Source organism: Nicotiana attenuata, chromosome 5 (assembly GCF_001879085.1).
Source record: "Nicotiana attenuata strain UT chromosome 5, NIATTr2, whole genome shotgun sequence".
Lineage (NCBI taxonomy): Eukaryota > Viridiplantae > Streptophyta > Magnoliopsida > Solanales > Solanaceae > Nicotiana > Nicotiana attenuata.
The window spans coordinates 53,470,852-53,483,296 of NC_031993.1; the positions used below are offsets into that span (position 1 = coordinate 53,470,852).

A 12,445-nucleotide genomic window follows, 5' to 3' on the forward strand; every position below is an offset into this window, starting at 1 on the left:
CACCCGCCATTATTAACTATCACCACTCACCACTCACCACTCACCACTCACCACTGTCATCCTGAATCATAATCGCCACCACTAGCTACTATCCTTAACCACAACCATCAGCCAGGACCTCTAGTCGGCATTCAAAAGCACCACCATTAGCCATCACCACCAGCAACTATCATATTTTTAAAAAATTATATATTTTATTGATAGAATAGTAGATTAATTAGTATTTCATTGAATTTTATGTTTATTAATTTTCAAATAAAAATAAATTTTATACATTCAGATGTTAAAAATCAAATAATCTTAATCATTTAATATTCAGATCTTAATACACATCTTAATATTCAGATGTATATTTAGATTTAGATGTCTTAATCTTAATACATATCTTGATATTCAAATGTGTATTCAGATTCAGACGTCTTAATCTAAAAAAAGCAAATGAGGCGTTAATCTCTTTGCGAAATATTTTCTGAATTTGTTTTCATTCCCCAGCCAAACACTTTGAAACATTTTTTTTTTCTATTTTTATTAGAAAATATGGAGAATAAATAGTTTTTAAGAATAATTCCGGAAAATCATTTTAATTCGTACCAAAGACATTTGCAAATTGACGCATGCCGACGAAGTTCCCGGCAGTGTAGAATGTAGACAAGCAAAAGCCGCATCAGCACTCAGCCCCACACAAAAGAGTAACAATATTCCCATCTCCTTCTCTCTCCAATATATAAACCAAAACCCTCAACTCCCGCCGCAGGGTTTCTCTCCTCCACAGCCACCTTCCTTTTTCAGCTCACAAAGCTCGAACAAACTCTCTCTCTCCCTCACACGCACACACACAATACACACTCCAAGGGATCGAAGAGAGAGTGAGTTCAATTATGGCGCAGTCACTTGAGCTATTACTGATTCAATTTCTGATGCCTGACAATGACGCCAGAAGACAAGCCGAGGACCAAATAAAGCGTTTAGCCAAAGATCCTCAAGTGGTTCCATCACTGATTCATCATCTCCGCACCGCCAAAACGCCTAACGTTCGTCAGCTTGCGGCGGTTCTACTCCGTAAGAAAATCACTGGCCACTGGGCTAAGTTATCCCCTCAACTTCGCCAGCTTGTGAAACAGTCCCTAATTGAGAGCATCACCATGGAACACAGGTCCTTTGATTCATTTCTCTCACTTTTTAAGTATCTAAATTGCAACTTTATTTTCCGCAACTAATTTGCCAGGCCGCTGCTATATAGGTTTACATGTATTTTTGTATACACATTTTGTTTTTTACTTTATGAAGTCTGCTGGATTGGAATTTTAGTACAACTCTCCATTATAGATTATAACACATGTACTGTTAACTGTATACAAGGTTTGCAGAATCAAGAGATTCTTTGTTGAGCTTTTTGTTCATTTTCTTACTGATGAAGTCGGTTTTTGTTATCTGATTATTCTCGTAGTAATGGATGGTAGAATCACTTATTTGTCAAGCAAGCTGATTGAATTAGAGTTGTACTTTCTGTAGTCAGTGTGTTGTTGCAGTAATTTACTCAATGATATGTGTGTGTGAAAAGAATTTAGAGCACGACCTTTGTTTTTCTCTTTATTCTAGTTTTTCTTAGGAGATACATTGAATTCCTTTACCTGGATGCTGTTATTCGGCCTCTATTTGGATAATATTCATGGAAGCTCAGAAAGATGACATTTTGCCTGCATCATACTGATCTGTTGTGATGGTCATTTTGCAGTCCTCCGGTGAGGCGAGCTAGTGCAAATGTGATTAGTATCGTTGCAAAGTATGCGGTTCCAGCTGGAGAGTGGTCAGATTTGTTGCCATTTTTGTTCCAGTGCAGTCAAAGTGCACAAGAAGATCATAGAGAGGTATGCTTTACCTGATTGCCATCACATGCTTTAGTTAGATGAACACTTCATATAGGCCCTTTCTTTTGCAATTACCAATGCAGCTTCAGGGTTGTCATAAATGAAAAGCTTCATACATGCTACATGAGATTTGAGGCTATGAAAATTTGTTTGCTGGTAGCTTATATAGCATCCGGTGGTGATTTGCGGCCAGCAGTCAGACAGCGTTGCGATTAACTGCAACCACTTATGTAGTCCAAGGCACTTACTGCACTTTCTTTCCGATCTTCGGATGGAAAAACTACAAATTGAAGCAACTTATACCCAAAAATCTTAGAAGAGTTAACCTAAATAGCCGCCTATCCGACCGTTTAAACTAAAAAAAACCAGCAGATTATAATATATATAAAATATGTGTATAACTGTGTAAAATAAGTGTATAATCTATGCATGCCGTCTAGGAAAAGTAAACAGTGAATCCTGCCGGCTTTTGTGTAAAGATCCCAAAATCTTAATTGCTTTATGCCAATAAAATTCCTGGCAATTGCTGGGATTTATCATTCCAATCAGTTATAGAAGTATGATGATATCCTTACGTCACAATTTCCATTAACCATTTGTAGATATCAATTGTAAGTGTAAACACCCCTACCCTCCGGAAAAAGTACTTAATTTTCCCCTCAAACTGAATTCTGATGCAACTTCATTCTGAAAATTCAAAGTGTTTGGGAGTTTCAGCATACCGTTAACTTTTTTTCTGAAATCAAGTAACACCAAGGTAGAATTCCTGTAAACCTTTGTCAGTTCCTTTTATCTTTCCAAATGAGGAGCAGTTGGTGGAATTAATGAAAAAAGATGTTCGATGAAGTGGGGGCGCTTCAATTGGGAAGTGAGAATAAGCAAACAGAATGAAAACTGTCAGTACTTCACAGGCCAAAAGAATTGATTCATCTCAATTCTCAAGTTTGTACCTTTTGAATTCGATCTTCCGTGATCAAGGTTTTTAGTTAAAAATCCTCTTTCTTTAGCCATTTTAACTGTTGACATGACCTCTTTTGGAGTGATTGATGACCTCAACTATAAAATCTGAGCATCAGTTAATTGTTAATCGATGTAAAGAAAAAGTTGCTTTCATCAATCTTTACCTCCCCTGGATTGGAATAACAGGTGCATGATTGCATCCTCAGACGATCATATTGTCTCCCTCTGTTCCATGTTCTGCAATCACATGCAGGATTACCCAGTTTAGTGGACTAATGGGTGGTTTCATTGTTTTGATTATGCAAGGTGGCTTTGATTCTTTTCAGTTCCTTAACTGAAACTATTGGGAATTCTTTTCAACCATATTTTGCCGATTTGCAATCATTGCTGCTCAAGTGCCTTCAAGACGAAACAAATAACCGTGTCAGAGTTGCAGCTCTCAAGTAAATTTTATTTGAAAATCTTAGAACTTCCTCGATCAAGAAATTACATTTTATAATTCTTAATTAAATCATGTAAACAGGGCAGTTGGATCTTTTCTAGAGTTTACTCATGATGAGGCAGAAGTGGTGAGTGTGTTTTGTTCATTATGCTATCTTATGACTCGTGCAGCTTTCATGTTTCCAGTCATTGTAAAGTTTTTCTTCAAATATTGTTAGAGTCAACTTGGTGTAGAGACGGACAGTGGGTGAAATTGTTGGGATCAAATGAAAAAATTTCGAGTCTTGAGAAAAATTGACAATGCCTGTTAAGTTTTAAATATCTTAACTGCCATCTGCCTGAAAATGTGGCTGCTCCTCTTTCCTTAATGCAGGTCAAGTTTCGAGAGTTTATTCCCAGCATTTTGAATGTGTCAAGGCAGTGTCTTGCTTCAGGGGACGAAGATGTTGCTGTGCTTGCTTTTGAAATATTTGATGAGCTAATAGAATCTCCGGCACCTCTTCTTGGGGATTCAGTTAAAGCAATAGTGCAGTTTTCTCTCGAAGTTTGCTCAAGTCCTAATTTGGACTCAAACACTCGCCATCAGGTAGGGGCATGGTGTGGTTACAGTTTGGTTAGTCTGTTGGTGCTTGAATGTTGTGATATTGTCATGATTTTTTTTGCCTGTTCGTCGTCTATTACTTGGATGTGTGATGTTCTCAAGTGTTTTTCTTTGAATTGCTGTTCAATTTTCAGGCTATTCAAATAATCTCATGGCTAGCGAAGTACAAGTCAAATTCTCTTAAAAAGTACAAACTAGTCACACCAATTTTGCAAGTTATGTGTCCATTGCTTGCTGAATCTACAGACAGGGATGAAGACGATGACCTTGCTCCAGATCGAGCTGCTGCAGAAGTAATTGATACCATGGCTCTGAATTTGTCTAAATATGTATTCCCACCTGTTCTTGAGTTTGCTTCTTTAAGCAGTCAAAGTCCCAATGGGAAGTTTCGGGAAGCTTCTGTTACTGCTCTAGGTGTTGTATCTGAGGGTTGTTTGGAGCTCATGAAGAATAAACTGGAACCAGTTCTCCACATTGTCTTGGGGGCTCTGAGAGATCCTGAACAAATGGTGAGAGGAGCTGCTTCGTTTGCCTTGGGCCAATTTGCTGAGCATCTGCAGCCTGAGATAGTTTCTCACTATGAAAGTGTCCTCCCATGCATTTTAAATGCCTTGGAGGATGTATCTGATGAAGTTAAGGTGCGGAAATGCTAATACATAGATAAGTCCTTCCACTGGTGCTGTTTCTATTTCTTCAAAATGGTTCTGTTCCTGTGCAGGAAAAGTCTTACTATGCATTGGCTGCATTTTGTGAGAACATGGGCGAAGAAATTCTTCCTTTCCTGGATCCATTGATGGGAAAATTACTTGGTGCCCTCCAGAGTAGCCCTCGTAATTTGCAGGAGACTTGCATGGTAAGTGTTCTTTTAGATACTTCAAGAACAGCATTTTGAAGTTGCATCGCCTTCTGACCTCTTTTCTTCTTTTATTGCAGTCTGCTATTGGGTCAGTTGCATCAGCTGCTGAACAAGCATTTGTTCCCTATGCTGAAAGAGTTCTAGAGTTGATGAAAGTTTTCATGGTGCTTACCAATGATGAAGACCTCCGTTCACGAGCTAGGGCTACTGAATTGGTTGGGATAGTTGCAATGTCTGTTGGCAGGATAAAGATGGAACCAGTTTTGCCGCCTTTCATTGAAGCTGCAATTTCAGTAAGAAACTTTATTAACTCTTCATAATTTGGGTTTCTTGTCAAATTACAAACAATTCTTGATAGGTTTTGATGCTATCAGGGTTTCGGTTTGGAGTATAGTGAGCTTCGTGAATACACTCATGGTTTCTTTAGCAATGTAGCAGAAATTTTAGATGATGGATTTGCTCAGGTATCACGATGTCCTGGATCTTTATACCTTTAAACATGCCGTGTTTTCTTCTATAACTTCCTCTTTTGAAACAGTACCTTCCACATGTTGTTCCTTTGGCATTCACCTCCTGCAACCTAGATGATGGTTCTGCTGTTGATATTGATGATTCCGATGAAGATGAAAATATTCATGGATTTGGCGGTGTGTCATCTGATGATGAAGCGCATGATGAACCTAGAGTTCGTAATATTAGTATAAGGACTGGTGTACTCGATGAAAAGGCAGCTGCAACTCAAGCCCTTGGCTTATTTGCTTTACATACTAAGGGTTCCTATGCACCGTATCCTTTTCTCATTATGTATAAATTTACAAAATCTTATCTCGTTTGACATTAATGCTAATGGTTCTTTGGATTCCTTAATGTAACTCAAGTTACTTGGAAGAGTCATTGAAGATTTTAGTGAGGCATTCTAGCTACTTCCATGAGGACGTACGAATGCAAGCCATTATTTCTCTCAAATGTGAGTAGTAATGGGCTGCTTGAGCCTGCTTAATGTTGGCATTCTGTTGCATTGCTTGACCTGGGGCATATATGTTTGTATTGGATAACATGTCAATCTATCTGTAGCTATTTCATGTGTTATTAAAATCTTGATTTTAAGAGTCTTTTGAGTCTTGATGTCTATATGCAATTAAGTTAGCAGGATCTGGAGATATCTAAAACACAGCAGAATATCCTCTTGTGCTACAATTTCAAAGTAAAATAGGGACATGAAAAAGGCCTAATTGTTATTGAGGATTGTCTGACACCCTAGCATTGAGTTTGTTTCCCGTGTCCCCCTCTTATACTTCTTTTTTCACTTTCCTATTTTAGCTCTGCCCTTATGAGCTCTATCCCTATTTAAATAGGCTCTACATCTCTCTACTTCTTTGACCAGTTTAGAGTGTCAGTGTACGAAGTGAAATATTAGTCTAACAGTGTACGTATTGCTCCAGTCAGTGTGTTACACGTCACACCTTAAAGACAACATAGAATTTTGCCAACTAATATATTACGTCTTTGTCCGTGTGATTTTAGTGAAATGAGATTATGAGTTATTTTGCTTGAAGCTAAGGTGAAGTGGATATTATCTCGGCACTTAGCAACCTAGGCTTATGATATTAACTGTTTTTAGTGTTTACGCCCTTAAGATACATTTGTTCAACAAAAAATATCTGAAAGTACTCTATTTAGTCTTGTTCATGGCTGGTGCCTCAGCTTAAATACAATGACAAAAAAAGGTTTAAACCCCATAGTTTCCTCCTTGCTGAACTGATTTTCTCATATACATATATTATGAGGCGGGAAAAAGCATCTTGCTCTGTTGTCATTCTTTGAAAATTTGTAGTTTTATGGAGTTCGCTTCTTGAGGTTTTTCTGAGAAAGAATTCCTGAGGTTTATGAATACAATACAAGTGAAGGTTAAGTGGAATAAATAAATCCTCATGAATCTTGATGTCTGATACTGGTTTATGTATTATGTGGTAATTTCTAGTTTTATTTCAAAAGTACTACTACAAGCTAGTCCGTAAGTGCTCTTTTCTGGATCTGTTTGCTTGCAGATATTCTGATAGCTACAGAAGCAGCCCTCCAAGGTCATAATGTGAGTAATGATCTATCTTTCCTTTATCACTGTACTTAGTTTATCATTTATCTTTTCTTCTATTGGCATTCTTTTAATTTATGGATTTCTTGTTTGTCTGTGGTCAAAGTTGCTGAAGATTTGGGTGACTTATCAGTTATTCTTACATGGGTGCAAGAGGTTTTGTGCCGTAAGCTTGAGACACGTCATACTTTCTGAGTTTCTTCGATGTGAACCTCTTTGAGTTAGTTTGAGCTTGAGCAGGCTTTTCTCCTTGCTAGTCCTGGATTGGAACTGAGGGGTTATCCAGAACATAAAATTTTAATAGAAAAACCCATGAGGCTCAACAAAGTTCTTAGGGATCTATATTTGGTTAGTGTGTATTGGCGGAATGCTCCAATTATTTTATAGCTTTCTCTTTAAGGCCTTTACACCAAAAATAGAACATTTAGATATGATTCAATATCCTCATTTGTAGACAGATCGCTATATATTTACATTAACTTACAGTAGTGTAACCATATCCTTCGACTGTAGTCTCGTCCATTGCTTTTAAGCTACATTTATGTAAGATAATATGTAGGAGACGTTGCCACTTCTTGATCTGAACGTGAAGAAAAAATAAAAAGTGACATTCCTTTTGATGGGGACCATTGCGTAAACTTTTATTTCCACATAAGACATACAAAGTCTCTTTCAGTAGGTGAAACTTCAATAACTGTTATAAGAAAATGTGTAAGTTGAGGCATTACGTGGCTACTTTTTGTGGCGATGCTATTAAATCTGGAGTGATGCTGTTAAAAGTTTTTAGTGGAATTTGTATCAAGTCCTGATTAAAAATAAACATTTGAAAACTCATAAATAGGTTGAGCCATTGAAGTAGTTGTGCTGCCTAGGCTGATGTAACACATCTTTGAATTTGATTATGATATCTATTTATGCTTTCAATGTAATTGGTAACATATTGATTATTTGATATTGTTAAAGTTTGTGTTATAATGCACATCAAGTTCTGTTTAAAAGTAAACAACCGAAAACTAATATATAGGTCAAACTAGGGCTGTCAAATTTGGCCCAAGCCCAAATGACCCGCCCAACCCGCCCAAGGTTGGGCTGGTTATTGACCCGCCCATTTATTGAACTTAGCTCATCTTGACCCAATCCATTTAAGTTGGGCCAATTTTTTGCCCATATTGATCCCTGAGTAACTTTGCCAAAATATCTTAGAAATAATTTTTTCCGTTTGATATGCTTTATATGACCATAACAAACAAAGAAAGTTAGTAATTATACAATGCATAAGAAGACAACACATATTAAGTAAAGCTTGAAAAGAGTTGGTCGAGTTGGGCTATGACCCGAATTTTAGCCCATCTTGACCCAACCCATCTTAGCCCAAGTAATTTTTGGGCGGGTCAAATCGGCCCAACCCGCCCATTTGACACCCCTAGGTCAAACCATTGAAGTAATAGGGTTAAGGTTGTGCTGTCCTAACATGAGGTCACACATTTTAAGATTTAATTATCATGTCCTTTAAACTTTCAGTGAAATTAGTAACAAATTATAATATTTCTGATGTTAATGACTGCTTCATCTTTTCCCCCCCTCTTTGGCAGGAGGGAATTACAAAGACAAAGGAAGTTCTTGGTAAGATTTATATTCTGTGTGTCAGTCATAATCTGTGGTATAGATCTATCATCTTGGTATTTATAGATGTTTTGTTTTGCAGATACTGTGATGAAAATTTATATAAAGACAATGACGGAAGATGACGATAAAGAAGTTGTTGCACAAGCTTGTATGGCTGTTGCTGACATCATGAAGGATTTTGGTTACATGGCTGTTGAGCCCTGTAAGTGTGCACATTCTGGTTCCTTTAATTCTCCAGGCATTAAAAAGAAATTCAGGATTAATGAACTTGCTTTCCCCCGTCTTTATAGATATCACTCAGCTTGTTGAGGCCACTTCAGTTCTATTACGTGAACAGTCTGCTTGTCAGCTCGTAGAATCAGATAGTGAGGCTGATGACGACGACACTGAACATGACGAAGTGCTAATGGATGCTGTTTCTGATCTCCTCCCTGCATTTGCAAAGGCCATGGGTTCCCATTTTGCCCCCATCTTTTCAACGCTGTTCAACTCTTTGATGAAATTTGCAGTAAGTTTTGGATGCTCCCCTATACAATTTTTTTTTTTGGTCGTAGGCCTTCAAACTCTCATCTCATGTTTTTTCTATCCTTTGCCTTAGAGATTAGCTTTAGTCGCAGTGTTTAATGTCATAACCCATGCAATTGCAGAAAGCATCACGCCCACCACAAGATCGGACCATGGTCGTTGCAACCCTTGCAGAAGTTGCTCAACACATGGGTGCTCCAATTGGTGGCTATATTGATGTAAAATTTTGCAAAAACTAGTTAATTGGTTCTTTTGTTCTAACTCTCCAATACAGACATGCACACACTTTCAATAGTTCTGCGACTGAATTGGAGAATACTAATCATGTTTCAGGCTGTGATGTCCCTGGTTCTTAAAGAATTAGCATCAGCAGATGCTACAAACCGAAGGAATGCAGCATTTTGTGTTGGCGAGTTGTGCAAAAATGGTGGTGATGCTGCTTTGAAGTATGCTTTCATATGCACACCTTGTTTATCTATCTCCTTCTGTTCCTAAGAAGTGTTCCGAGTTTGTGGGGTTGTATCCACTGATTTATTTACCATCTGCCTTCTTTGTTGGTACATCATATATCTGATTTATTCACTTTATTCTAGATATTACGGGGATGCCTTACGGGGCCTTTACCCATTATTTAGCGAATCTGAGCCAGATAATGCGGTGAGAGACAATGCTGCTGGTGCGGTGGCAAGGATGATAATGGTCCATCCAGAGACAATCCCACTGAATCAGGTATGCAGTTTGACCTTTACTGTTTTTGGTTTTGAAAGTTTCCCTCTATTTGTATGGGCGTGTGTTGATGTTGTACTTTCTTTAGGTGCTACCTGTTTTCTTGAAAGCTCTTCCTCTAAAAGAAGATCACGAGGAATCCATGGCAGTCTACAGTTGCATATACCATCTTGTTTTGTCATCTAACTCTCAGGTATTTTGTGTCTCATCTTATCTTTCACATAAATTATCATTCTTGTTTTCTTATGTCTCCATCCTCTGTGGAATTTAATTTTTGACACTTCTTTCCTTCTGTTTTGTTCTCTTGTGAATATGCAGATCCTATCTTTGGTTCCAGAGTTGGTAAATGTTTTTGCCCAGGTTGCCATGTCACCTGTGGAAACCCCTGAAGTCAAGGCTAATGTTGGAAGAGCATTTTCTCACCTAATTTCAGTTTATGGTCAACAAATGCAGCCTCTTTTGAGTAATCTTTCACCTGCACATGCTAGTGCCCTTGCAACTATTGCACCTCAGAGCTGACATGTAAAGAGCCTTATGGGAGAGCAGTTTTCTTTATCAGCTTATTCTTTGGATACTCATCCATGGTGGAAGAGCAGCTAATTAGGCTGATCACTTCCAGGTATATACTATATAGTCTTATCCAGACCATTGCTATCATTCTTCCTTGCAACTAAAGATGCTATATTACATGTCAAGCAATGCCATCTCAACGGGCAATTCATGTCATTATTTTAATTCAGTTATCTTTATGCTTTAAGAAACCTGATATTTCCGTAGTTCCTTATTCATCTTTACCTTTATCATCTACCTTACTGGTGATTTGTTTCATTTTTAGAAATAATGTTTATGTTTTATTTTTGTGTGATTTCTTCACTTCAATAAAAAAATGCTTCATTTTTTGTATGCGTGTATAAACAATGCTTACTCACATTTGTCTCTTTTATCCTAAAACTTCACCCAAAACAATTCCACACTTAATTTAGTCTCTACCTCTGAATACCCAACCGAAGTTGGCTCTTGATAGCCAAGTTAAGAGGTAATAGCGATTTAAAACAAGCTTGATTATGCATCTTTAACCTCATAATTTCTTACACTGAGCTTTAGTAGGCATTTAAGTGTAGTGTTCCATACTCCGAACGAGTCATAAATGGACAATTACTTCTATTTTCTTTGTCTTTCAAAGGTATTTTGCTCAGAATTTCATAATTGTGTTTTTTGCAGGTTTGTGCTTGCTTATTTGTGGTAGGGTGTCAAAATTTTCCATGGAGATGCAACGTCTTCCATTTTGACATATTCTACTGAAGAGTGTTTTGTCTTTCTACTTTCGGGGTGATGGGATGAAGGAGAAGTGGGGGAGGGTTGGGGTAGTTCAGTCATATATAAATGGTTTTATTTATAGGTTATAAGGTGTCAGAGAAAAAATTAGGAAAAGAAAGGTGCTGGAAGTTATGTTGTGTGAGGTTTTCATTACATAGTATTTTTTGTTCATTTTCCTCAAAACAGCTCAGTGTGTATATCCACAATTCTTTTGATGTTTGAACTTTGAAGGTGGGGTTTACTGTATAATTTATGACTTGTATTTTTGGAATGAAATTTTTTCATAGTGAATGTGTTCCAATTGGAGGTAAATTTTAAAGATATTTCAGGACTGGATCTGCTAGTTAAGCTGATTAGGATGATTGAATATAGGGAAAACTACGTGTCACATCAAACATTTACACTGTTGCAATATCATCTTTCCTTATTTTATTTTCCTGTCTGGAGTTGCAATAGTAAATCATCACGAAATCTTTTCGTTAAGAATTTCTCCCTTCAATCCAACCTCCCCCCCAACACACACACACACAACCCCCGGGCCCGGTTTTTACAATATCAAGCTCGAAATACGGAAATATCAACCATAGATTTTTCACGTTTTAACGATTGGCGTAGTAGTTCTTAATCTTATCATTATTTTATTTGTCTTTGTTTGTAGTGGGAGAAGTTTAAGTAGTTCATCATGGTAGGGAGAAATCCGTGATCCAATGAAATAAGCGAATATATAGCTTTTGCTAGACAAGAATCAAGTTGACGAATAAGAGCAAAATGACGAAGAATAATACTCATAAGAGCCAAAAATATATGCTGGTCAACTAGAATGCGAATTTGAGGATGTTTGGCTAAGCTTATAAGCCGGTCAAATGGGTTTATAAGCACCTTTTGGTTTATTTACGCGTTTTGGAAACATTTAAAGTGCTTGTAAGCTAAAATCAATCATAGGTCATAAGTTGGTCACCCCCAACTTATGGCTTTTCAGCTTATAAGCATTTTTAGTTGGACCAAAACTTTTACTCGTTTATCCTTAGTAATATTTTTTAATTTCCAAAATAAATTTTCTTTCTCTTCATTTCATATTCGTGGTTCATCATTTTCTTTACAGAGAAACTTTTTAATTTATAATCTTTTGTAAAGTTTTATGGGTATTTTAGTTATTTCAATAAAAGAACTGCTTATCAACACTTTTCTACCAAACACATCAACTGCTTATTATAATTTATAAATGCTTATTTAAAAAATCAGTTTCAACACTTAAAAATACTTTTCAGTACTTCAAGCTTATCAGCTATTTACAATCGGCTAATTCAAACGGGCTCTTTGATATACAAAACATCAAAACTTACGAAAAGCAAATTAGTGATATATTTGGAACCATAAAAGAAGTAACTGCTACAAATGAAATTCTTAGGTATTTAAATGTAATCAATTCTTGA

At 37.0% G+C, this 12,445-nt stretch overlaps 1 protein-coding gene across 1 annotated transcript; it reads left to right on the forward strand.

The window, feature by feature from the left end:
• LOC109225860 (importin-4) lies at positions 677 to 11,340 on the forward strand. Its single transcript, XM_019390651.1, has 21 exons — positions 677 to 1,153; positions 1,736 to 1,868; positions 3,135 to 3,271; positions 3,352 to 3,397; positions 3,643 to 3,855; positions 4,005 to 4,508; positions 4,589 to 4,723; positions 4,804 to 5,019; positions 5,101 to 5,190; positions 5,265 to 5,512; positions 5,605 to 5,693; positions 6,775 to 6,815; positions 8,411 to 8,441; positions 8,524 to 8,646; positions 8,735 to 8,952; positions 9,092 to 9,187; positions 9,303 to 9,415; positions 9,563 to 9,698; positions 9,784 to 9,888; positions 10,014 to 10,314; positions 10,917 to 11,340. The coding sequence occupies exons 1-20, from the start codon at positions 879 to 881 to the stop codon at positions 10,212 to 10,214; spliced, it is 3,150 nt and encodes a 1,049-aa protein (XP_019246196.1). The 5' UTR covers positions 677 to 878; the 3' UTR covers positions 10,215 to 10,314; positions 10,917 to 11,340.